Genomic DNA, 25,503 nt, shown 5'->3' with positions numbered 1-25,503 from the left:
GTGAAAACTGAAGCAAAAGAAGCATTAAGCACCTCAGCTTTCTCGATGTCATCAGTTATTAGGGTTAGATGAAATGTACTGAATAAAGCCAAAAGTCAACCAACCCAACAGCCTCCCAAAAGTGTCAGACATCACTCCTTATGCAGGGCAAAATAAAAAAAATTGAGCTTTGAGGCAAAGTTTTATCAAATTAGGAGGTGGCAAAATCATTCACAACCTTTCCTGAAAGTGAACCTCCTAATTTTTCAGATCATCATTTTAAAATGCCTTATCTCTATCTCAAATTTGAAGAAACTTTCTTCCCCCTCCATTAGCAGAGAACCACAAAGGATAAGTTGTAGCTCACTGGGTTAGTCAATCAACTGAGGGCAGGTCTAGACTACCGACTGTCGATCTAACTTACATCACTCGGAGTGTGAAAAAGACACCCCCCTGAGCAATGCAAGTTACAGCGACTTAAGCGCTGTCCACACCAACATAGCTTTTGTCTCTCGTGGAGGTGGTGTAATTATGCTGATGGGAAAGTGCTTTCCCGTCGGCATAGAGCATCTTTACAAGATGTGCTACAGCGCTGATGTAGCGCTTTTAGTGTAGACCTGCCCTCAGTGTTGTCAAAAAAAATCAGACTTTTAAAAGAAAGCTAATAGTATCTATGAAGACACTATCGTCTCCACAATTTAATTTAATTTAACAGAGGTCAATTACAGATTTTTTGCAGGCACACAGTTTAAGACTGAAGTCAAGACGACAAGCACTAAACTTGAATTCTCTCATGTAATAAATGCAATTTGAAAGGTTCACTAACAAGAAAATTACAATGATAAGAAAGAATAAGTGTATCCCAAGCATACATAAAACCACTGTAATTCAACCAAAGGGTTCTGGTGAGGGTGTAAATCATAACAAAGGGTTTACGTTCTAGTTTGGACAGGTAAAGCAGCTCAGACATGTGTTATGCTAGATGAGCTAGGGTTCGAAGGTCTAACCTCAAAAGTAGTACAGTTTTTATTTATTTATTTTAAACTGCTTCACTGCTTGATTGTTGAAAGCAAGATAAGAGTTGAAAAGCAAGCTATGTAATATGAGAGCTCTGGCTTTGCTTTTCCAGGGACTGCACTAGCTGCTGTGTAGAAATACCAGGGTCATACATACCTATAGTGCAGGCTACAAAATAGACTCTGGAGGATTGCACCTGAATATCAAATCTATGGCAGTAGGCTACCAGTAAGCCTAGGGAAGTAAAGAAAAGTTAAGCAGTTTTTAAACACATACACACTAATTGTAAGACGTACAGAATGTAGTGCCCTATCTAGGTGTTTATAAGATGGCCCACCACTGTGCCTAATAAGCTGTGCCCTACCATCCTGATATGATTCACGAGCATGCACAACTCATGGAACAGAAGATATGCACTTCTACATAAACTATTGAATAAGAAACTTGACATCTGTAAGTAAACACTACTCCAGTAAACAACAGACAGTCCATATGCAATGTAAAGAACTGCATAGAAGCAGCATTAACAGTGACAGCAACCATAACTTGTGCCCTTTGCATTGTAGATTTCTATATTAGTGCATATAGTGGTAATTTATGGCTTATATCTGTGTCCTTAAGGCTCAGTTCAAGATCTGGGCCATATTACTGTACAGAGCAGCCCAAATTATTAACAACTCAAATTTTCTTCAGCGGACTTGACAACATCTCCAATTAATAATCAAAATATGAATAGCAGAGTTCAGAATGAGCATATGAAATTTTCCTCATTAATGCTCATCTCCATTGTAGGTCCCAGGATATTAGCGAGAGAAGGTGGGTGAGATAATATCTTGTATTGGACCAGCTTCTATTGGTGAGAGAGACAAGCTTTTGAGCTTACACAGAGCTCTTCTTCAGGGGGGTCCCTGGGTTATCAAGTAGAGCTCTGTGTAAGCTCAAAACTAGTCTCTCTCAGAAGTTGGTCCAATAAAAGATATTACCTCACCCACATACCTATTGTACTAATTTTCTTGAAACTCTGCTTACTATTTAGATCCCAGCAAGATCAATTAGACAAGCCAATTGTGACATTACTATCTTCTCTCACTGTTATCTGTGTGCAAAATTTCTTATAGGACTATAATAAACTTAAAAAAATTTAAACATTATTCAAAAATGAGTGTATCAATTTTGATGAAATGGAAAAAAAAAAACCTAACAATTTTGAATTAAGACCAGCAGAAATTTCAGACCAATGAAACTGAAAGGCCACAAATTTAAAACTCTAAGAGGATTAAAAAAAAAAATACACAGAACACAATTAACCTGTGTACCCAATGAAACAAGAGATCATTAAGGCTAAATTTTAGCACAATTAAAATATCAGCTATTTATATGGTTAATAAAAGCATCCAGTTTCATTAGCTAGGATGCAAAATTTAAGAGTATAAATGCTCATGTTTCAGGACACAAGCCAACCACGGCCTGCACCCCTTTACATGTCTTAACTTCCCTGCATGCACAAGTCTCATCATAACACCAAATTCATGTAGATTCTTCTCATTTAGCTTGTCTATTAAGAAAAGCAAACAGAGCAGAGCCAAAGGAAAAATGGATATGTTTATGAATACACCAGCTTGGGAGAGGTCAGGTCAAATTTACCACTTGGGAGTGAGAACTGAGGGAGAAGGGAGATATGTCAATAAGAACTTTTCCCTTTGCATCATATTGCTTAGGCAAACAATCAGAAATACCTGGAACTAAGATGTCTCCAAATCCTAGGAGGGAAAAAGGCCTATCACAAAGAGCCAATGGTGAAAAGTTCAGTCTTGGAACCTTCAGGACCATGGGGAGCTTGGAAATGAGAGAAGACATATTTTATAAAGTAGAAAGGTTTCACCCATGTACTAACAGTACCAAATACATGTCTGTCTTGTCATACTGGGTATGCAGACTTTAAACATATGAAACCTGCATATATGAGTGAGTATTATCTGAGCGTTATTTTTCATTTTACTGAGCTCCCTTGAACAGGGTGGACTGATTAAAATCACCAAGCAGAAAATCTTGCTTTAAATCATTGATTTTAATCCTGCTGAACATTTATATTTTGTAATTATTTTCCTAAATAAAAGTTGGTTCTCAATGGTTCATATAATTTGGTATTTTTTGCTAACCAGGAGGATACATTGTAGCTATATACATTTATTTAAGAATTATATTGCTTCCCATTCATCTATTCAGATTCTTAAGTTTTACATTTATTATTATACTAGAAAATGGTGAATCATGCACTTCTTATTTACTAGATGATTTTTTTTTTAAACTTGGAATTTGTGTCAAGCTACATTTGTGTAGAAACTGGAATTCAATTAAAAATCCAAAAACCAAGCATTTAAAATATATTTTACCTAGTTAAACAAAACTACCTCAAATGTGCTGGATATATAAACTTACTTTTTTTTCCTTAACAAAACATGTTTTGCATTTAAAACTAACTCTTTTATTAAACAAAGGAAGTATTATCTGTAGTTAGTGAACTAAACTGGTTGTTTCTGGTCACCATGTCTCTTCAAGATTTTAGAACTAGGAGATCTCATTGTCTTACATCTTATTTTAATTCATAGATGGGAAAAAGAAAACAAGCTTTCCTACTTTTTCAACTTTCATTTGGTTTCTCAGCTTTGAACTAACTAGTCATTGAACTGAACTAGTTGAATAAACCAAAATGAGGAAACACTCTTCTGCACCCGCAGAGGAGACTATTCCTCCCAAAAGTTAGTTGAGCACTTCAACAGACTTTGATTCTAGGTGCTTAGACAGTGACTTCCACCAGTTCAGTGACTTTCTTAAAATCTTTGGAAAAAAACATGTACTGCTTGAAGATTTTTTTTTTTTTTTAAACTTAAATTATTTTTATTTAAATGGACTATGTAAGTGATGAATAGCTTGTGCCACTCATTGCTCTGCACACCAAAAGCCATATCTTCCTTACTACACTGTGCTTTTTCATGTCATGGTAGTGCGCATATTGTTCTGACCACGGAAATGGAAGAAATACACCTACCTCAGCAGATATTAACAATATTAATCATTATGATGTTTACACAGTTCTTTGCAAATAAAGTGGCACATAAATTTCCCTGCACTGAAAACTTACAATTGAAGATGTGACGGCATTGGACCTACTGCAGAAAGTTACTTAAAATTCTACTTCTGAGAATGCTGTGGATTCCCATGAAGCTCTGCAGTGCTTTATATTTCCACGCCAAATGCTTTTGAAACTAGCAGCCCTAGAAGTGCCAGGCCATTTCAGCAGCTCTTTGTGGTCTGACCCTTTCAGAAGTTGAAAGCCTCAGAGATTAATAGCTGGTAGATAGTCTCATATTTTCAAAATGCATACAGTACCTTTTCATGAGTGGCAGAGTCAGTCGGGCCTGTGGCCACCTCCACCATTATACTCTGCCCTGTCTAAAGAAAAGAGGGGAAATTGTAAACCGGCACTTCAGTCAGCATGTCTGGATAATCTAAGAACACACATAGAAATATGCTGTTGGGTTACAGTCTATTCTGAACAGCAAGTACTGGAGACACACTGTACATACCTTTGTTAGAAAAGGTGTGATGAATACGAAGAACACATCATACACAAAAAGAACCATCAGGAGCAAGGTGCAACCCTGGGGGAAAGATGAGAGCTTCAGTGGATATTTTATGTACTCTGTGCTAGCTAATGGAAATAAATTTACAGTTAGCAGTTCAAGAGTATTCAGTTTCCAAGATTTATTCAATATACCCATGTATTTCCCTGAATTCAACTCTGCACAAATATATCATATGCCCCTGCACACAATGTATAACTGTGTTATCCTTCAGACATGACACTGTACACTTCCTCCCAATAGAATTCCTGCCATGAAATATGCTTGCTCTATGAAGTCTAAATATGCTGCAATTTTGATTTGTTAGGAATTATGGGAAAGCTCTGGAGGACAGATTCTGCTAGACAGCAGTAGCTATAACACTATTCTGGCAAATCCATGCTGGGCCTCCGACAGTAGTTTGCACAAAGTCAAGTTGCCCATCTTCCTAGCCCAGTGAGAAAATCTGCTATGGCAGCTGCTTACAGTAAGAGATGGAGGGGTCAGTCTGACCCAGAATGATCAGCTGGAGGACACAAACATTCCACTGAAAGGAAGAGGAAAGTTAAGATCTGGGATAGTACCCAATTCAGAGACGTGGGACCCATAAAAACCAAAGCACATTCCACACCCCTATTGCATGTTTGTTTATGTAGTCCAAACAATGGGAATGTTGCCAGAATACAAAAAGGTGTAATACAACAGGGATATATCATCGAGGGAATCTGCATCATGGGAACAAACTCTTCATAGACAAATGAAAGCTCTAATGATGAATTTTACAAAAATTAAAGAACATTCATGAGGGACTGCACCGTGAAACGATGGGTTCGCTTTTTTTTTCTCCTTCAGAAGCTCTTCTAAGTGTAACAGTCTGAGGCGTAAAGAACTATGCTGGGGGCTCTGGAAAGGGCCATCCTGATCAGACATCAAGATTCAAGACATTTGTAGATGTCCGGCTAGAAAGATAATCCAGCAACCTCAACAGGTACAAATCTGACTCCACTTATGCACTTGGCCAGTCCAAGATCCAATATGAATACTCTGGCCCTTCAAGTGTCTTTTTGTCTCCATGAATCTGAAAGCTATGGAAGAGTCTAAAGCGGAGTACTGCATCAATGGTGGAGAGGGCACAAGCACATTTCGTTCTTATCCCTTTGTCCTATTCCTGCATGGGCACCCCTTTCCCAAAGTCTTACCTCACACTTATATGATAGTAGTTGGTACTTTCAGATAGGGGCTATTTTCTGTTAGCGGCTAGCTCTCTACTGAATGTCAAGCCATTTGATTTCTTAAATTTCTTTGTCCATGTTGCCCCAATCCACGAACAGCACCAGTTAAAACCAGAAATGTGTTTCCAAATCAATGTGTGTAATCAAAAACTGCCCTTTTACACACCATGTCTGAGCAGGTTCTTTATTTTGGCACTTGCACTGTTTCCGTACCTTGAATGTAGGTAGGCGGATTGTTTTCAACATGTAAAGGCAGAAGGCGATTCCCAGAGCATCTTGCAGAACCCATGCCCACCTAGAGAGACAAGAACGTTACTTTCCTGCAGGAGGCACAAAAAGAGCCAATCCAAATCAGGCTCTCTCAACCACATTAGGAATAGTTGCTTACCACCAACTTGGGCAAAGAACGCATGCTACATAGACACATTATTAGTGTTGTCTTTTTCTCTCTTTTGAATTAACCTTCATAATAGGCTAAAAAACTGAGACAGATGTAAAATTTAGTACCTAGTGCCTTATCTGTTATGACAATAAGGAAAATTGTAGTAGACACGGTGCATTTTGTGCATGCCAATTAAGTCTATGAAAACCAGTTAACTTCTGTAGTTGTCTTCAGGGCAAGCTCCAGGTTTTTTGCCGCCCCAAGCAAAAAGCACGCTTGGAATGCTGGTGCCTAGAGCTGGCCCTGGTTGTCTTCTACCCACATACCCCTCCTTCACTTTCTGTCAACAGCCTAGAACCTGGACATCAAAACAGACTGAGAAAGACTATTAAACATTCATTGCCAGTACACTGTTTTTAATCACTGAGACCTTTTCAATAAGTTAGTGTGTTTGTGAAAGATATTACTGTTTGCAGTGCTACTGAAGAGAAATTATAATTTATATAGTGAGCTACTACATCATACTATGTATTTAAAATGCATTTCTGATGTCAAGTTGGGGTATTTCATGTACTTATATTGATACAATCTAGGAAAACCTTTCATATTTCTGCGTGTATTTAATCCAAATTCAATTTTGCAAATTTATCTGCAGACCTATTGTGGATTAGCAAGGAAGTAACAAACATGAGAATAAAAAGGACATTGTATTATAAAATGTACTTTGTTCATTTATTTTGGCAGATACAATTTAGCTTTATTTATTTGCAGTAATACCAATAAATGTGCTTCAGTACTGAATTCTTAGTAACATGACACCTCATCACAACAATCTGCTATTTGCTGAGAAGTAGGGAGAGACCACGGGGTATTTGTGGAGGGACTTAATGTGATCTGTCAATTAGCTAAGTAACAATTTTTAAGGTTCAGCTGTATGTACTAACTGGGATAATTTAAAACGAACTGCTCCAAAGTTTGCCATTATTAAAAAGACTAGGAACTGTTATCTACAGCAATCTGTATTTAGGTGAGTTACACTGGGGCTTATCTTGGCTCCTCTGCATGCTGTAAAAGCTTATATTCTTACAGAGGGCCAAATATTTTCATTTTATCTGATCGTATCAGTTCAGTTAACGTTCCAATTTTCTAGGTAGCCAAGAATAATTTTACTTTGGAAAAAAACCAACCATATGTCCCAAGCCCAGAAATCTACATAGCAATGAAACAGACCCGCAGCCTGTGCCTGGTGAACCCGAGTTGGCTGGCACAGGCCATCTGCCGGTGTCTAGTTGCTGTGTAGAGATATCCATAAAGGTCTGCAGTGCTTTAACTCAGTGGCTCTCAATCTTTCCATACTACTGTACCCCTTTCAGGAGTCTGATTTGTCTTGCGTACCCCAAGTTTCACCTCACTTAAAAACTACTTGCTTACAAAATCAGACATAAAAATACAAAAATGTTACAGCACGCTATTAGAACATAACATAAGAACGGCCATACTTGGTCAGACCAAAGGTCCATCTAGCCCAGTATCCTATCTTCCGACAGTGGCCAATGCCAGGTGCTTCAGAGGGAATGAACAGAACAGGTAATCATCAAGTGATCCATCCCGTCGCCCATTCCCAGCTTCTGGCAAACAGAGGCTAGGGACACCATCCCTGCCCATCTTGGCTAGTACAACCCCCTAATCCCATTCCCATCCCGCCCTGCAATACCCACTCCCAGCCATTCCTGCATTGTTTCTTGCACTTTTATGCTGTTCCCACCTGCAAAAACCTTAGATCCCGCAAATCCAGCAAGAGAGAGAGAGAGATTCCCCCATGTTACTTCCAAACAAAAGAAAACAAAACAAAAAAACCCCCCAACAGTCGGTTAAAATATATTATATATATATATATATATATAAATAAATGGAATTCAGACACTATTTTTATGGTAAACTGACGAGAGATTTGGTGTTTTCCCACAAATTACAGCAGTTTGGTTTTTTTTGCCCACTCAAACCCGCCCACAAAAAGGTACATTTTACTCGCTCCCACTATTATGGTAGTGGGTCCTGTGGGACCCGTGGGATCCCAGTCCCACTGCAGAGTTCTAACATACAGATACTGCTGGCCAAAAGACTCTGAACTTGAGTGCATGAGGCACATGTGCACTGTTAGTGAAATGTGCATACAGACAAGAACTCGAAGGAGAATTAGTAGTTAAGTGATCTATACCAAATGAGTAATGGTTTTAACAACAGCCCAGATGAACCATTCTGAACAAACACCTGGAACCACATATCCAAATCATGGGCCAGTTCTATATCGCTGACCAGCACTGAGACTGGAGGGGGAGGATTCCACCCAGCAGTGGAACTCGTGGCCTAATTTGCATTCCCATTCTGGAAGGCTGAGGCCCTGCAAAGTGTAAGACCACCCAGGACCCCAGTGGCAGCACAATGTGCTGTGCCTATGAAAACCTGGGTTTGGTAGCAGGTGCAGCTTTATGAATCAAGGGTCAGTGGGCTCAGAGTACAGTGCAGAGATGAAGTACTCAGTTCCTGGAAGATGTGGTTGACAATTTCTACCTGCCTAAATTCTGCAGCCCCCCCTCCCTTCCTGAATTCTGGAGCAGTATCAACACAGGCTTTTGAGGGGGTCTGTTAACTTGTTCTCGTGGACAACACAAAGTATTCAGTATTACAGTGACTCAGTGTGGAAAGTAAAGCCTGGACTTACTGATCTTCATTTCTGAAGACTCCCCAAACCACACTAATAGAGATACAAAACACAGCCAGAAGCAACATCCGGACCTGCGGACGCTTGTGAAAATATGGCAAGTTGTTGTCAGGGATTCTGAAAGTGGAAAAGATACCATGTAAACATTAACAGACAAAGGGAATATCAAGGGCACTTTAGGTAAAGCTTTGAACAACATATAGGCATACTGGAAAACAACCACTCCTACCTGCTCCTGATTTTTGGCACAATTACCCTTTTTCAGTTTAACGTTTTAATTATGCAGCAACAATCCAAGTCTAACTCTGACCTAACACCCAAGGGAAGCATCACATACTCTAAGACTTCATGAAACACATTTTTTACTTTAAAAAGTATGCAAATGGTCAAATACCTGCACTTCCCCAATGGGAATCTTCTTACAAAGGGAGACAGACAACTGTAGAGACCAATGGAGGCAGCCAGGCAGAAAATCCCTATAATAACATAGACTGAAAGAGTAAAATTAATAAGTGATGGTAGGATACCAGACACTGTCCCTCACATCTCAACCATGTGGCTCTCCATATCCCCAAACTGGAGAAAAGAAAACCATATTAAAAAGTGTATTAAAAGCCATCATTGCTATCTAGTGGGATTATTCAGGTAAATGAAAAGTTACTTGTTCATGCAACACAACAGCCAGTGGTGAGGCAGGGAAGAGGTTGTTTACAGTTTTATAGATAAAAGGTTAAACTCCCAAGGGGATTCTGAAGTATTACTGTTTGCACCCAAGGTCTCTTACTACTCAAATATTGTTGAAATCTATCTAGCTCATCCTCTATTAGTTGCCCATTTGCTCTTACGCAATAGACTTTGTTGCATGCAGTTATTAATAGATAACAAGCTGTATCTTGCAAATATTTAGCGGTCTGTCATTAAATTACACCAAAAAATGGACATCTATTTACCACTTTACTGGTCACATATTCATCTGGTCACTATGTGGGGTTTTGTTAATCAGTTTTATTAATATGTTGATAAAACAGGATTTTCTTATTCCATTCCTTACATAAAGATGGGGCATAAAAACATATCGCTCTACAAAGCCTTTAATGGTTATTAGCTGGAGCTCATTTCAGTGCATTAAACTTTCAAGCTACATTTCCAGGTCCCTTTCTGAAGTGATCATATAATTTAACAGTAACTTTCTGAATTACATGATAAGTGTATTATGTATAAAATCTGATGCTGCTTTCCATGTTTTAACAACATTAAAATAACTAACAGAAATCAGATTATACATTTCAATTACACAGACTTCTCCAGACAAGACCAAGAGCATGGGGCATTGAATTCCACGTATAAGTGGGGATTCATAGATTTTAAGGCCAAAAAGGACCATTATGATCCTCTAGTCTGAATGCTTCCATAACACCAGCAATACCTGCATCAAGCCTAGAACTTGTGGTTAAGCTAGAGCAGATATTTTGGAACCCTGATTAAAAACTTCAAGCAATGGGGAATCCACCACGTCCCTATCGAAATTGTTCCAATTACCATGTTTAAAAATCATGCCTTATTTCTTTCCTAAATCTATTTAGCTTCAGCTTCCAGGCACTGGATCTTGTTCTGCTTTTGTCTGCTACATTAAAGAGCTCTCTACGATCAGAAATCTTGTCCCTTGGTAGGTATTTATAGACTGTGACCAAATCATCTCTTAAGCCTCTCTTTGATAAGCTAAATAAATAGAGCTTCTTAAGTTTTTAATTGAGGATGGATAATGTGGCTTCTTAAATGTAATCTCTAGGATACTAGTAGATCAGACTTGGCACATGATGATCCTTGGAAAGCTTGTATTGACGAGGAGGATGTGTAAACACCCCAGTGGTTCTTTTTCCATCTCCATTTCTAGGATTATTATGAAAGTAGGAAGTTTCAGTGCTTCCTTAAGATCACATCTGAAGAGCCAGTCACCTCTCACTGAGGTGCTAGAAGTACTCCAAGGGAATTCTATGCTAAAAAATTAAAATTCGAAACCAAAAAAATTAAACATTATACGCACAATATTTTAAAATTATGCAAATTTTATTTGTTAATAAATAAATAAATGTGGATCTCCAGCATGGTAGTGGGAAGCATAGGCCACTGGCTGTAGAGAGGTGGGAGATCACCCTGCAGCCCTTTCTCCTTCCCCCTCAGGACATGAACTTGAGGCTGCATCTGACCCTGACACAGTGCAAGGGCCGGGCCTACTCCAGAAACACCCTGGGGTCCTGCCCTCTGTGCCCGGCAGGATCCAAGCGTGGAGGGGCTTAGTGTGGGGGATCCAGGTGTGTGTTGAGAGGGTTCTGTGTGGGGCAATCTGGGTGCGGGGGTCTCAGTAGGGGGTCTGGGTGTAGATCTGGATGCACAAGGGCTCACTGCACAGTTCTAGATGCAGAAGCAATGGGACTCTGTAGGAGGTCCAGGTGAAGGTAGTCAGGGCTCAGTAGGGGGGTCTGGGTGTGAGGGGATGGGGCTCAGAGGGGAGTCTGGGTGTGGAGGGCTCAGCAGTGGGGGTCCATGTGCTGGGGGAGTGGGGCTTGGTGGGGTGGGGGCCAGGTGCAACTGGTTGGGGCTCAGTGGGGTGGGGGGCTGGGTGTGGGGGGCTCGTTGAGGTGGTCCAGGTACGAGGGGGGGCTCGTCAGGGTGGGACGCTCAGCAGGGGGTGGTCTGGGTGCAGAGGTGGGGCTCGGCCGGGGGTTTGAGTGCAGGGGGGCTCCACATTCAGGGAGTGAGGCTTGGTGTGGTGGGAGTTCAGGTGCGGTGGGGGGGTGGGGGAGATGAGGCTTTGTGAGGGGGTCTGGGTGTGGGGGACTCCAGATGCACAGGGGTTGGACGGATGGGGGCACAGCTCCCCGAAGAGTGACCCCTCTCTCCATGACTGAGGAGCAATGGGGGGGGGGGGGGGAGAGAGAGAGAGAGAGAGAGAGAGAGAGTGTGTCTGTGTCTGTGTCTGTGTCTTCCTGCAGCCAGGGGAGGTTTCTGCAGGTGGGTCTGACCTGGCCCTGGCCCTGGCCCCAGCCCCTCCTGCAGGAGAAGAGGAAGTCCCATCCTCCTTGCCCCCAGCTCAGCTGGGACTAGCAGCTGAGCCCATCGCATGGTAGGAGCCACGGGCTGGGGTGTCCCCAGCCCTCCACCCCCGGTGATTTACCTCTCTGCCGGCTACTCTGGGAGCCTGAAACAACACACCCACACTGCCGGGGAGGAGTGCGTGACCGCTTTTGCAGCTTTCCTTGCTTCCCCGTCAGAAAGTCGTTTGTGGGGAAGAAAAGAAATCTGAAGAGGACATTGAATTCTGGGTGCGTGCAGTGGCGCAGAATTCCCCCAGGAGTAAAGAAAAATGAAATGCAAGATTATATTAAAAAAACCTGCTGTTGCAAACGTCTTTGTTCTACATTTTGGGCTTAACTACTTCATGATGTTCCTTTAGAGGAGAAAAAAATTCCCCTCTGGTTTTTGCTGGTGAGATAAAATTATTTAACACATCTACATCCATGTATGTTCCTGAAAGGAACATACACGGATGTTTCTGCTTTTGTTTCTGCTTTTCAGCTCAGAAACATTGTAGCTCAAATCTTTTCTGACCATTGGATGGCATGGATTCAAAGCTGAAGACCATAGGGATGGAATAGCAAACACTGCTGAGGAAGAGACTACAGTAGCCATTAAACATTTTAATTCAGAGACTTATCTCTGACGTGCATTTCTGCTCTGAGAAGTGACTAGAAATGGCATATCAAGGTTTCATGTCTATTACACATCAATAAAATGAGATTTTTTTTTTTACTTCTAATCTGAGAAAAACCTGGTGTGTTTGTAAGACAAAAAACAAACAAACAAACCTGGGATTTGAGAGTAATGGTTTCTTTTCTAGCTTGGACATCACCACCAAAGATTTGGCTACCCAAATTCTGACACCAGTTACATCTGTGCAACCCCATTCACTTCAACGGGGCTACAGAAGGATAACTGAAAACTGAATTTGGCCCTGCAATGGGAACTTCACTAACAGTCCTGTCGATGCACAAGCTAGACGGGAATCCAGTTCACCCTCAAAGAAATGTGCAAGTCCTTCAGAGCTACTAGAAATAGTAAAAAGCATGAGTAGATGAGACTCTAAACAAACAAAAGAATCTAACCGGTTTATTGGTAGCCATTTTTACAATCACTTTTCAAACTAGGCATGCACTTTAAGGGAGAATAGTCCGATAGTATAAAATAAGACAATTTTATAGAAATATAATAAAAAAAGCACCTAAGTGGTCATAGAAGAAATAAAGGAGGACCAGCATAGAGCAGCACATCACCACAAATACACAGATCATGATGGGAGTGACATCAACTGTTTCATCATCGTGTTTTTCTGCCCCGTCATCTCGTTTGTGCTTCATGTATCGCCTGAAAGAGAGCAGCATGTCTATAATCCGATCCTGCAGTGAATAGACAAGGGTTCTAATCCTTCATGGTGCACGGCACAGGAAGAGGAGGCAATGGGAGGAAGATGATGAGAATGGGACGACACCTGGGCCTGCATGGAGCCCTACTGAAGTCAATGGAGCACCACTTTTTCTTCTTAGGAAAGGGAATATGTAAAATTTCAGCAACAGGTCTCAATGAACATAGTGTTTAAAATATTAAATATTTAATATTTTAAAATATGAAAAGATGCTCAACATGCTGCAAAACATCCACATTTTAGCCAACATTTGATTAAAAATATTTTTTGTATTTCTTGCACTAAAATTATCATTGGGTGGATAAATAAATCCCTCCCTAAATGAAATTATACTAGTAAGAAAAAAAAAGTCATTTAAAATATTTTCTATGAACTGAAAAACACCAAGAAAAGCTGAAAGGAACCCTCACAGAGGCCCAGATAGGAAGACTAAGGTTTCAGCTGGATTCTTCTTTTTAATATTTTAAAAACATGCTCCAAATGTTTTCCTTGTAAACTGAGGTACCAAAATACCGTAAATTCAAATGATATTGAAGTAACTCCAAAGGCCATTGTTAGGCTTGCCCACACATCTATTGATCACTTTAGTGTATTCCCATTTCAGATACACAGGCACAGCCACCCCAACAGCTGGAGCAGTGCTGCTTTGGGCTTCTCTGAATCATGTTTGCTAAGCATTCTTTGAATCCTAACAGAACTCAAGAATATCTGCACAACATGGCACTCAATTTGCTCTACTTACTTTTTCACATCCCTGCTTCCTGCCCAATAGCCTCCAATTGCAACAGTGCCCACAGCCATTACAAAGATAATCACCATGTTATAGTCAAGAACAGGCTCATTTGGCGCATACATTGCCACCTTCACTGATCTGCCAAAACTCTGTAATGGAAACATGAAAATTACAAACTGTTTATAGTGTTTCAGCCTCATCAGAATCAACCATTTCTTTAAACCCAGTAAGATAATTTCTAGTGCTATCTATGTGAAAGTGCTTTGTCAGTTCTGCCTTCAGACTGATGATGACAGCTCGTGTTTGTAGTTGACCATTTAGCAACATGACCCAGGTCCTCCAAGAGAACCATGATGGGATTTTCAAAACTGCTCTGCATTGACTCAGTTGCCTCAAAGTTAGAGGAACGCTGAGTACTTTTGAAAATTCCCATCCTTCATTTCTTCTTACTTAGCCTCCTCCTCCCCAAAAGTAAGATTCTCCAGAGAGGAGTGGAGTAGCTAAGGATGGCTACATTTCTGAAAGAAGTTAACTTGCTGACCTTAAAGAGAACAAACTTTTGGCAGAATCTCCTTAGATGCCATTAACTTGATGATGACAATCTTGTACCCAGATAAAAGCTTCTATGCACATTCCCAAGGAAGAGAGGACCGAAAGCCCCTTTGATAAGAACTAGAAGAGGACTTTTGGTTTTTTGATGCAGTCGATAAGACACAAGGCCCAAAGCTATGCTGAGAGAGGTTATGTTATTTGGTTTTTTTTTTACAAAAGCACTCTGAGGCCTTCTCTGCATAGGGGGTTTATTTCACACCAAGTTGACATGCACTAGTTGGCGTGCACTATGTAAGCCATACCAATGGTGTGCATATGGGATGGCTATGCCCTCTTTCAATTCGCATCATTGCATACATGTAGTGGGGTGTTGTTGTATACTAACCTTGTGGCATTCTGGGAAGATACCCATGATCCTCTGCTTCACTGCTAAGCAGTGTGTATTCTGGGATTTTTCTCATTGTGTGTTGCAGATGCATAGTGGAAGCCAGGCAGAAGCCAGTGGAATTCTGGGACTTGGCATCAAATTTAAAAAATCCTATAATTGTGCTCTCTCCATCCCTTGCTTCTTCTCTTTCTGGGCAGACTAGTGCCAGTTTCAAATTGCTGTCAGCCAGCATGGACCCGACAATGCACCATGGTGCTATGTTGGCAACCGTGAATACACAGAGGCTGTTTGACTTTATTTGTGCTCTCAGAGCTGAGTGGGCTTCGTTCTGGACTTAACCTGCCACACTACCAAACAGATGATGTGGCTGCAGCAGCAGCAGCAGCGGTGGAAAAAGGAGGATGAAGGAGACACTGAGCAACTGCTACTATAGGAGCTGTTCCTGGAGTAGTTTCACACAGAGTAGCACCATTTCTGGGCTCAGGAAACCAGAGTCAACTGGTGGAAAAGGATCCAGACCTGGGATGACCAGCAGTGGTGAGAGAATTTCAGGATGGTGAAAGCAACCTTTTTTGAGATATGTGCTGAACTGCTCTGGAGCTGCAGTGGCAGCATACCAACATTCAGCTCTCCATAGCTGTTGAGAAGCGGGTCACCCTTTCTGTCTGGAGGTTGGCCACCCCTGAACGTTACCAGTCCATAGTCAACCAATTTGGCATAGGGAGACCAATTGTTGAGGCCATTGTCATGCAGGTGTGTGATGCCATGCCTAAGGTACTGTTGCACTGGTTATAAAGTCTGGTAATGCTTAGGAGATTACTGATGGCTTTGCATTCTTGTGGCTCACAAATTGTACTGGGGCAATTGATGGGACTCATGTGCCTATCGCAGAGGTGGGCAAACCACGGGACTGTCCTGCCTGACCCTTGAGCTCCCAGCCAGGGAGGCTAGCCCCCGGCCCCTCCCCTGCTGTCTCCCCTCCCCCGCAGCCTCAGCTCGCCATGCCGCCAGTGCTCTGGGAGGTGGGGCTGCGAGCTCCTGCCGGGCAGTGTGGCAGCGAGAGCCGCCGGCCTGCCCCAGTGCTCTAGACTGTGCGGCGGCATGGCTGGCTCCGGCCGGGCAGCATGAATGCCAGTCCTGGTGCTCTGAGCGGCATGGTAAGGGGGTGCGGAACGGGGGGTTGGATGGCTCCCCCACCAGCGCACAGTGCTTATAAACAGAAAGGGGTATTTCTCCTTGGTGCTCCAAGGCCTGCGTGACCACCATGACAGGTTCATAAACATAAATGCAGAGGCATCTGGAAAAGTCCATGAACACAGGTTCTTTTGGAACTCTCCCTATTTACCTTAATGAATAAAGGAGACTATTACCCCAGGATCACTATGGACATTAATGGTATGGACATTGTTCTGGTTATCCTGGGAGACACGGCTTAACCTCGGATTCCCTGGATAAAGAAGCCATTCAGAGGCCACTTGGACAGAAGGAAGGAACTGTTTAACTATTGCCTCAGTAGCTGCAGAATGACAGTGGAATGTGTATTTGGCTGTCTGAAAAGAAGGTGGTGCTGTTTATGGGCTAGATTGAAAGTTGCAGAAAACAACTTGCCTAACTGCATGCTGTATTTTGCACAATATTTATGAGCATAAGCATGGCCGGCTCCAGGCACCAGCCCACCAAGCATGTGCTTGGGGCGGCGCCTGGAGGGGGGCAGCGCGGTGGGGCGCTCCGGGTCGAGAGCGGGGCCGCAACTGGGCTCGCTGCCCTCCCCGCGGCGCTCCGGCCGCCGGGGAGAGCGGAGCTGCAGCGGGCTCGCCGCCCTCCCCCCAGCGCTCCGGCCGGTTGGGGAAGAGCGGGGCCCCGGCCAGGCTCGCCGCCCTCCCCCCGGCGCTCCGGCTGGTCGGGGAGAGCGGAGAGCTGCGGCGGGCTTGCCGCCCTCCCCCCGGCGCTCTGGTCGCCGGGGAGAGCGGATAGCCGCGGCGGGCTCGCCGCCGGGGAGAGCGGAGAGCCCCGGCCGGGCTCTCCGCCCTCCTCCCGGTGCTCTGGCCCCCGGGTGCTCTCCGCCCTGCTCCCGGCGCTCTGGCCGCCGGGGAGAGCGGAGAGCCCCGGCTGGGCTCCCTCCCCTGCCGCAATGGGGGGGGGGGGGGGGGGGGGCGAGGGCGGCCAGTGGCTTTTTTGCCTAGGGCGGCAAAAAAGCCAGAGCTGGCCCTGAGCATAAGGGAGAAAGCCTTAACAAGGGGTGGGATGCTAGATGCAAAGACATGCTCAACAGTTTGAGCAGACAGCAAGGCATACATTAGAAAATGAAAGATCAGGGAAATGGGATGCCTATTGCTCTTATCTTTAGTCTCAGGTCTGAAAATATGCAGCTATTATGCTGGGGGCGGGGGTGGGGGAAGGAGAAGAATGGATTGCATGGATTGCAGTCTCTTTTATGGGTGGCAGAAGTGGCACATTTGGCACTCCTCATTTTATGGTGTGTGCGGCTTTACACTTTCATAAAAACATACGACATGCAAAATTTAGATATTTTCTCTGTATTATGCATTGCAAATTCTTTATGAATTAATTTTAATGTTTTGTATTATTAAACCGTTTAGTATTTAGCAACCAGAAATAACAAAGCTTTAATTAAAACAACAATGAAACACAGCTTTAAAGTGACACAGTGCAGTGGAGAGCAGCACACAGCAATGGGGGGATTCAGAGCAGGGCTCCAATTCACAGGTGAGTATATGCCTTGCCTCTGCTGCTGCTTCTCTCTTCCGGTGTTGCCTGTGGTGTAGCAGCTCAAAAGAGCTGGGCTCCCAAGTGCAATTGTCCTCACTTCCCTGAGTTTGGGCCAGGGAGGGGAATGGCAGGGGGGATCATGGCTGTGGGGGCTCAGTGGGGGAACATATGCTGGTGTTCCCAGTACCCTGTATTGTCCAGGGGCTGCAGAACATGGCCGGGTCTTGGTTAAGGGCATTGTATTGTCTGCGTGCCAGCTTGTAGCATGCACCACAGCAGCTGCCATTTTCCCTCTCCAATCTAAAATACAACCTCCAGATCTCTGTTTACTTTTTTTGGAGGGGTTGGGGTGGGAACTCATCAGCCATAGAAGGTGATGGAGGCATGACTGCCTCATCCAGCAATGAAGATGAGATGGCAGTTTCAGGGGTGGCCTCCTCATCTGCCCTAGCCTCCTGTTCCTCAAATGTCTCCAATGTGGGGACTGGTTGGCGAGAGGGAGGTGCAAAACCTTGATCTCCCTATGAGATGGTACTGGTGGTCTGGCAAACTGTTGTTGATAGGCCACCCAGCAGTCCCAATACGGTCATTGTGGTCCATATGGAAGGGAAGGTGGCATACAGGGTTGGTTCTATCACCCTTGGTGATCAGTACTATCCTCCTTCTGACTAGCCGGAAAGGGATTCCTGAAGGGGTATGTTGGTGAATCCCTGACTGAAACAGAGGGGACCGATTGAGAGTCGTCTTCATCCTCCACATCATCCCATGTCGGGGCACCTGCTGAAAATGGATGAGTCTCCTACGGTGATGGAGGACAGTAACCCGGAGACCGGGGTCTTGATACTGAAAGGTGCTCGGTACCATAAAAAGCAGAGACTCTGGTTCATTTGATACCTAAAGATCCTTAGAGTATCGGAATTCCTAAGGTACCAAGAAGGAATCCTGTACCAACATGGTGGCTGAGGCCACTGTCGCTGAAGCCAACTGTTCCAACGATGAATGCACCTCAGCTGAAGGTGGGGCATTATTGTTTGTTCAGTGCTGAAGATGCCGAATGCACTGGTGCTGGCAGTTGGATAGACTGCATCGGTACTGAAAACTGGGCCGGACACATAGGTACCAATGGCTGGGCCAAACTCGACATGCCCTACGCTTGCTCTCTTTGCTGGTAGAGGGTACCGGGGCCCTAACAGAGCCATGTCTTCTCCTTGGAGGAGTATCAGTGGAGGAATCCTTGGCCTCAACGGTACTCTCTGAGACCACAGACTTGGTTCAGGACCTGGTACTTTTTGGAGTGGGCTCTTTGGTGTGAGTCTCCATGTTCCTCTTTTGGGGAGTCTTCCCAGAAGCCTCCAAAGTCTTCATTTCCTTAGGGAAAGCCTGCCGTGAGGTAGAAGAGGCTCTGAATCTGTCTTGGGACAGATGTACAGGGATGTCTCCTAACCCGGTTCTGGTCGCAGGAAGCGGTCCATCATGAACAGTCTTAGCTTGATCTTCCTTGTCCTAGACTTGAGGGCCAAGCAGATGTTGCACTTCTGGGAGACGTGGGACTCCCCCAAGCAATGGATGCAGTTAGAGTGGCTATTGCTTACAGATATAGCCTCTCAGCAGGAGAGGCAGTGTTTGAAGCCTAGCGAGCCGGCATGCCCTGCCAGGAAAACAAGTTTACCAGAGGGAAAAGGGAGAAGAGAACAAACAACCCCCTCACTACCTATACAATCAAACTAAACTCACAACTAACAACCACTACACTAAATACCTTAACACTCAGGAAAAATAGAAAGGCTGAAGCATGCTCAAGGTGGACACACTAAGGCTCCGTTTCCGGCCAAGGCAGTTGAGAAGGAACTGAGGGTGGTTTGCCCATGCACCCCTATAAAGCTTTGGTGTCTGGCACAAAGAGGCTTAGGGTGCACATGTGGGTCGAATGGACACTGCTAGCTGAAAGCCTCCAATCAAGTACTCAAGAGGCGTATGTGCAGGTGAAGTGGAGCACCCATAGGGACACTACTTGAAGAACAGAAGTTAGCACAGCAGTACTGTCATAAACAGAGATAAAGGTAACATAAAATCCCTCCTGAGAAGCTGTACTAAATCGCTTTAGCTGTATGGGGTTAAGAAGCTGAAATAACCTAGTTGGCACCTGACCAGAAGGGCCAATGAGGAAAGAAGATACTTTCAACTCGGGGGGGGGGGGGGGGGGGAGAGGGGAAATTGTTTGTGCTCTTTTTGTTGTTCCCTCTCTGGACAGAGAGAGAGAGACCAGGCAGGGACAACATCTCCTGAAAACATACCTGAAATGACCCATCTAAGATTACAAAAATTGTAAGTAAGGCAAGGAAATGCGTTAGATTATCTTTTGTTTGAGCTTGTGAATTTTCCCTATGCTAAGAGGTAGTTTTATTCCTGTTTTTGTAACTGTGAAGCTGACTCCAGAGGAGAGTCCTCTGTGTTTTAAATCTTTTTATTATCCTGTAAAGTTACCTTCCATCCTGATTTTGCAGGTGTGATTCTTTTACTCTTTCTTTATAAATAAAATTCTTCTTTTAATAACCTGATTGATTTTTAGTGTCCTAAAGACAAAAGGTTTGGTTTGTGCTCACATTGCTAACCAATTGGTTGGTATATTATTCTCAAGCCTCCCCAAGAAAGGGGGTGAGGAGGCTTGGGGGGATATTTTGGGGGCCTAGGAATTCCAAGTGACCTTGCCCTGAATTTTTGTTTAAATGACTTGGTGGTGGCAGCAATACCATCCAAGGACAAGAAAAGGAATTTGTGCCTTGGGGAAGTTTTTAACCTAAACTGGTAGAATATAAGCCGAGAGGGGTTTTCATGCGGGTCCCCACATCTGTACCTCAGAGTTCAGAGTGGGGAGGGAACCCTAACACATTGGCCCTTCTGGTCAGGTGCCAACTAGGTTATTTGAGCTTCTTAACCCCTTATAGGTAAAGTGATTTAGTACAGCTTCCCAGGAGGGATTTTCTGTTACCCTTATCTCCATGACAAGTACAGTGCAATAATAAATTGTAAAGGCAGCTATATACCAAGATTCCCTTGAGAGGCTCTTGTAGTAGTAAAAAGCAACAAAAAGAGTACTGTGGCACCTTAAAGACTAAACAGATGTATTTGAGCATAAGCTTTCATGGGTGAATACTCATTTCGTCAGACGCATGTCTTGTAGTAGTAGGATTTTATGTTTGTATTTTATATAATTTAGAATGAAGACTAAAGAATAATAATGTAGCATGTATTAAATGTATTGGTGTATGATTTGATCATGGCCTGCCAGCCACCCTTTTTGAATAGCAGAAAAGAATGGCCTAATGGGCCATTGGTAGAGATATATCAACCAGAATTTGTGTCTGTGCTGATTTCAAGGCAGTGACAGACCTTTCAGGGTCACCAATTTGTTGTAGGTTTAGCATTTTAAAATAAGTAAAAGAATGCCATAATTGTTTTCTTTTGCATTGCAACTTGATGTTCCTGTTCAAAATGTTCTGTGTAAATTAATTTTGTTTTGTGTGTGAATGAGGAATGTGTGTGTTAAGAGATAAGTGTGAAGGCCATCGCTGAACCAGATGGTCTAGGGAGGAACTGGAGACAGATGGAAAGGAGCCAAGAGGCTGCAACATGCCCCTATTGAAATGTCAGAGGAGGGCAGATTGACGACTCTAAAGATGAGACAGGTACCTATCAATGGGGACAAGATAGCTGTGATCAAAACCAGCATGGGGTAACTCCCTGAGAGTCTTGATGAAAGAACAAGATAAAGGATGAGAAGGACAATTTAAGAAAACAAGCACTCGTCAAACAACAATTGATTACAGCATGACAGTGCAAAACTCATTGGTCCCAATGAAGGAAAATCACTATATAAACAGGGTGCCTTGCCATGAGACTTTGGGTTCGTACTGCCCAGACTTCCCTGGAACATCGTGTCGTCACTGACGGAACCCGGCTTCTCCCTATCGGTGATCAACCTAGCTGGCCACTAGGTTGATCCAGACTCTGGACTGGTAACTATAACATCGAATGGCAGGACAGTGTGTGTGTGTGGTGTGATTGAATGCATAAGCTAATTGTTGTATCTTCAATAAACGCGGCTTATTACCTTTTCCCCTGAAAAAGATCCCGTGTGCTTCTTATAAACATAACACTCTGCCTCCTGAGTCCTGGGCTGGGTTTCCTGCTGAGAATCAGGATGGCTTCTACATGCTCACCCTCAGGATTAAGTTCTAAAGAGATTCTGGCTTTCCAGAGAGAGCTCTTCACTGCCCTCCTCATTCTCCTCCTCTGATGACTTGTACTGCTTATCCATGGGAGAGGGAAATGCAGGGTCCACAGCTTCCTTGGGTTCAGTAGTGGTGCAACTACTCAAAATCCTGTGCAGCTCCTCAAAAAATGGACAGGTTATATTTCCATGGCCAGTCTGTTTCCTAGCATCCCTGGTTTTAGCATAAGCTGCTGGCTCTTTATCTGGCACTGGTCAGCAAACCAATTGTGACCACTTGCAGACCTCTGACCAGCAATGTCCACAAACACATCTTTATTCTATTGGCTGCCCCAAGAAGCTGCTCCACCAATACTTTTCCCCAGATGGTGAGGAGATCTAGGGTCTCAGTACGGCTCCAAGCGGCTGCTTGAGGCATATTGTAAAGGCTGCTGGAATGATATTGCTGCAGTGCCAATATATAGGAATCAAGGAGCAAATGGACCAATTCTGGCACATGCCAAATTTTAGTTAGGGGGAGGGGACATCCAGTCAACTTGACCCCAGAGCAGTGGAGGGCACACAGGTAAACACACAGGTCAGTAACGGATGCCCGGAAAACAGGGTGAGACAGCAGTTGGAGGACTGCCAAAGTAGTGTGCAGCAGCATTGTGTGCACATGAACTGACCACACTAACTCAACTTGTATCAAATTTAGCACACTTTGAAAGAGGAGTACAGAGTTTGCAATAAATGCAGAGTTGGGGCACACTAATGAATTACATTGTGTGTATGCAGGTATTTTCATACCAGAGTACCTCGACTTAGCGTGGACTAATCTCCCGTGTAGATAAGCCTGTAGACTCAAAACCTTATTAAAAATATTTGAGAACAAGGTGATGGTTTTACTTATTCATGGTATTTGTGTCAAGCACCAAAGCATTCTAAATCACACCATCTCATTACACCGTAAGCCTCTCTGTAGAGAATTTCATTTTTGTGTATACTTAAGACAGAAAAAATATGCTTACAGTAACCATTCACTCATTGAGAAAAGTGCCCGTCTTAAAAAGCTTCTAAAATGCACTGCAAACACACTGCTGTGGCAAGACATGCTTCAGATGGTATAAGTGAAATTATTCCATATAAATTGTGCTTACCTTTCCAATATCTAACATGTCAGTGTAGCTAAGCAAAGCCACAGGAATATCAATCTCTTCATATTGACTCCAGTTACCTTTTGGGGGAGCCTGAAAGTCAGAACAGAAGTCTTTGTAGAGCTGGCTGTATTTCTTTAGTAGAGATAAAGGTCTATTTCTAATCATTTGAAAAGTTTTTGAAAGGAACAAGACATATTAACATTTGGGATTATAACAAAATGAGGATTATGCAGAAAATAAATCGAATGACTAACACAAAACAACAGTAAAAGTTATAAGAGGCCACTTTACTGTCCATAATAATGTGAATCTGTTCTAGTGTCCTTCAGTCTGTGTATGAGTCATCAGCATCTCAAACCAACATCCATTCTGCATAGGCAGGAGAAGCAGATTAATAAACCTTTCCCTCATAGTAGATACAAATAATACAATTTAGGATCATGTGCTGTTTTATGTATGCAAAAGATGGCTACATCCTGACCTTAGTATCACAATATATTTACCAGAACAGAAAAGATCCATTACAAAGACTTGCAAATCATTATCAAAGAATAACGTTATTTATCTTACAATAGCACCTACAGCCCCCCTGCTCCCCAAATCAACTATAGAGCTGATTAATCCTTCATTATTAAATTTGCTTGGGCAAGTTTACGAACAGCCATGTCTCACAAAGGCCTCTGAAAACAATAAATGTTTATTTGACTGGAAATGCAAAATATATTTCCAAAATGACATTTTATAGTGAGATTTTAAGACCCAGCACTCAGGTTAACATATTGCTTTAAACAATAAAAATGTGTATCAGCATTTCCCCAAAAGGATAGCATTAAGCTCCAAGAAATTTTGCATGGTGATGTAAGATTCAATTTAACTTTCTGATGACACAAGGGACAACTACCCTGGATTCATGTCCACATTGTGATGCCATTCTCTAGTCATATCCAATATTAAAAGGATTTGATTTTATAGTTTAACTCATAAACCTGAAAAAAGATGTCAAGGCATCCCTAACAAAATGTTACACTCCAATAGGTCTGCAACCAGACAGATATCAGCACCTAAAGGGCATAGCAGAAAAAGGCAACAAAAAACAGTTATCTAACTTTCACAACCGTTGCTCTTTGTGATGTGTTGCTTAAGTCCATTCCAATTAGGTGTGTGCATGCCACGTGCACAGTCACCGGAAGGTTTTTCCCCTAGCAGTCCCCGTTGGGTCGGCTGTGGAGCCCCCTGGAGTCGCGCCTTCATGGCACTGCATATAGGGCCCTGCCGACCCACCACCTTTCCAGTTCCTTCTTGCTGTATTACTCTGACAGAGGGGAAGGCAGGTGGGTTTGGAATGGACATGAGCAAACATCTCGAAGAACAACAGTTACGAAAGGTAGGTAACCGTTTTTCCTTCGAGTGCTTGCTCATGTCGATTCCAATTAGGTGACTCCCAAGCCTTACCTAGGAGGTGGGGTCGGAGTTCATGGAATCGCTGATTGAAGCACAGCTCTGCCGAATGTTGCATCATTCCTGGCATGATGGGTGATAGCATAATGGGAAGTGAAGGTGTGAACCGAGGACCACGTTGCCGCTCTAGAGATCTCCTGGATCAGGACCTGGGCCAGGAAGGCCGCCGAGGGAGCCTGAGCTCTGGTGAAATGCACCATCAGTGCAGGGGCAGGGACCTTTGCCAGGTCATAGCATGCCCGGATACAGGACATGATCCATGATGATATCCTTTGGGAGGATACCGGGAGACCCTTCACCCTGTCCGCGTCCACTACAAACAGCTGCTTCAACTTGTGGAACGGCTTTGTTTAATATAAAAAGCCAATGCCCACCAAACATCTAGTTAGTGAAGCCTCTGTTTGGGACTGTTGGCTTCAGGAAAAAGACTGGAAGAAATATGTCTTGGCTGGCACGGAAATTTGAGACCACCTTCGGGAGGAACGATGGGTGAGGCCGAAGCTGCACCTTGTCCTTGTAAAAGATGGTATAGGGAGGGTGAGATGTGAGGGCTTTCAGCTCAGACACCCTCCTGGCTGAAGTTATTGCGACTAAGAAAGCCACTTTATAAGACAGAGCAGCGAGCATGTCGCTAAGAGCTCAAACAGAGGCCCCATCAGCCACGAAAGCACCAGGTTAAGGTCCCAAGCCGGGGTTGGCCAATGGATTTGAGGATATAGCCTGTCTAGTCCTTTAAGAAAATGTTGCACTATCGGGCTAGCGAAGACGGAGTGGCCCACCTCTCCTGGGTGGAAAGCTGAGATGGCGGCCAGGTGAACCTTTACTGACGAATGTGAC

General features: G+C 43.5%; 1 protein-coding gene across 2 annotated transcripts in view; it reads right to left on the bottom strand.

Annotated features, from left to right (window-relative positions):
* Positions 1–25,503, bottom strand: part of SPPL2B (signal peptide peptidase like 2B) — a 109,411-nt gene that overhangs the window by 17,414 nt on the left and 66,494 nt on the right. For both annotated transcript variants that reach the window (XM_024216595.2, XM_024216596.1), the window contains exons 4-13: positions 23,209–23,298; positions 14,178–14,317; positions 13,235–13,377; positions 9,350–9,446; positions 8,956–9,072; positions 6,065–6,146; positions 4,584–4,658; positions 4,387–4,449; positions 2,733–2,832; positions 1,153–1,230 (exon numbers count right to left, since the gene is read on the bottom strand). In XM_024216595.2, coding sequence (XP_024072363.1) covers positions 1,153–1,230; positions 2,733–2,832; positions 4,387–4,449; positions 4,584–4,658; positions 6,065–6,146; positions 8,956–9,072; positions 9,350–9,446; positions 13,235–13,377; positions 14,178–14,317; positions 23,209–23,298 — 985 coding nt within the window. The remainder of the gene's footprint in view (positions 1–1,152; positions 1,231–2,732; positions 2,833–4,386; positions 4,450–4,583; positions 4,659–6,064; positions 6,147–8,955; positions 9,073–9,349; positions 9,447–13,234; positions 13,378–14,177; positions 14,318–23,208; positions 23,299–25,503) is intronic.

Source organism: Terrapene carolina, unplaced genomic scaffold (genome assembly GCF_002925995.2).
Source record: "Terrapene carolina triunguis isolate 2854851 unplaced genomic scaffold, T_m_triunguis-2.0 Scaffold662, whole genome shotgun sequence".
Taxonomy (NCBI): Eukaryota; Metazoa; Chordata; order Testudines; family Emydidae; genus Terrapene; species Terrapene triunguis.
The sequence above is the reverse complement of the archived record's forward strand: the minus strand, read 5'-3'. Positions and strand labels throughout refer to the sequence as shown.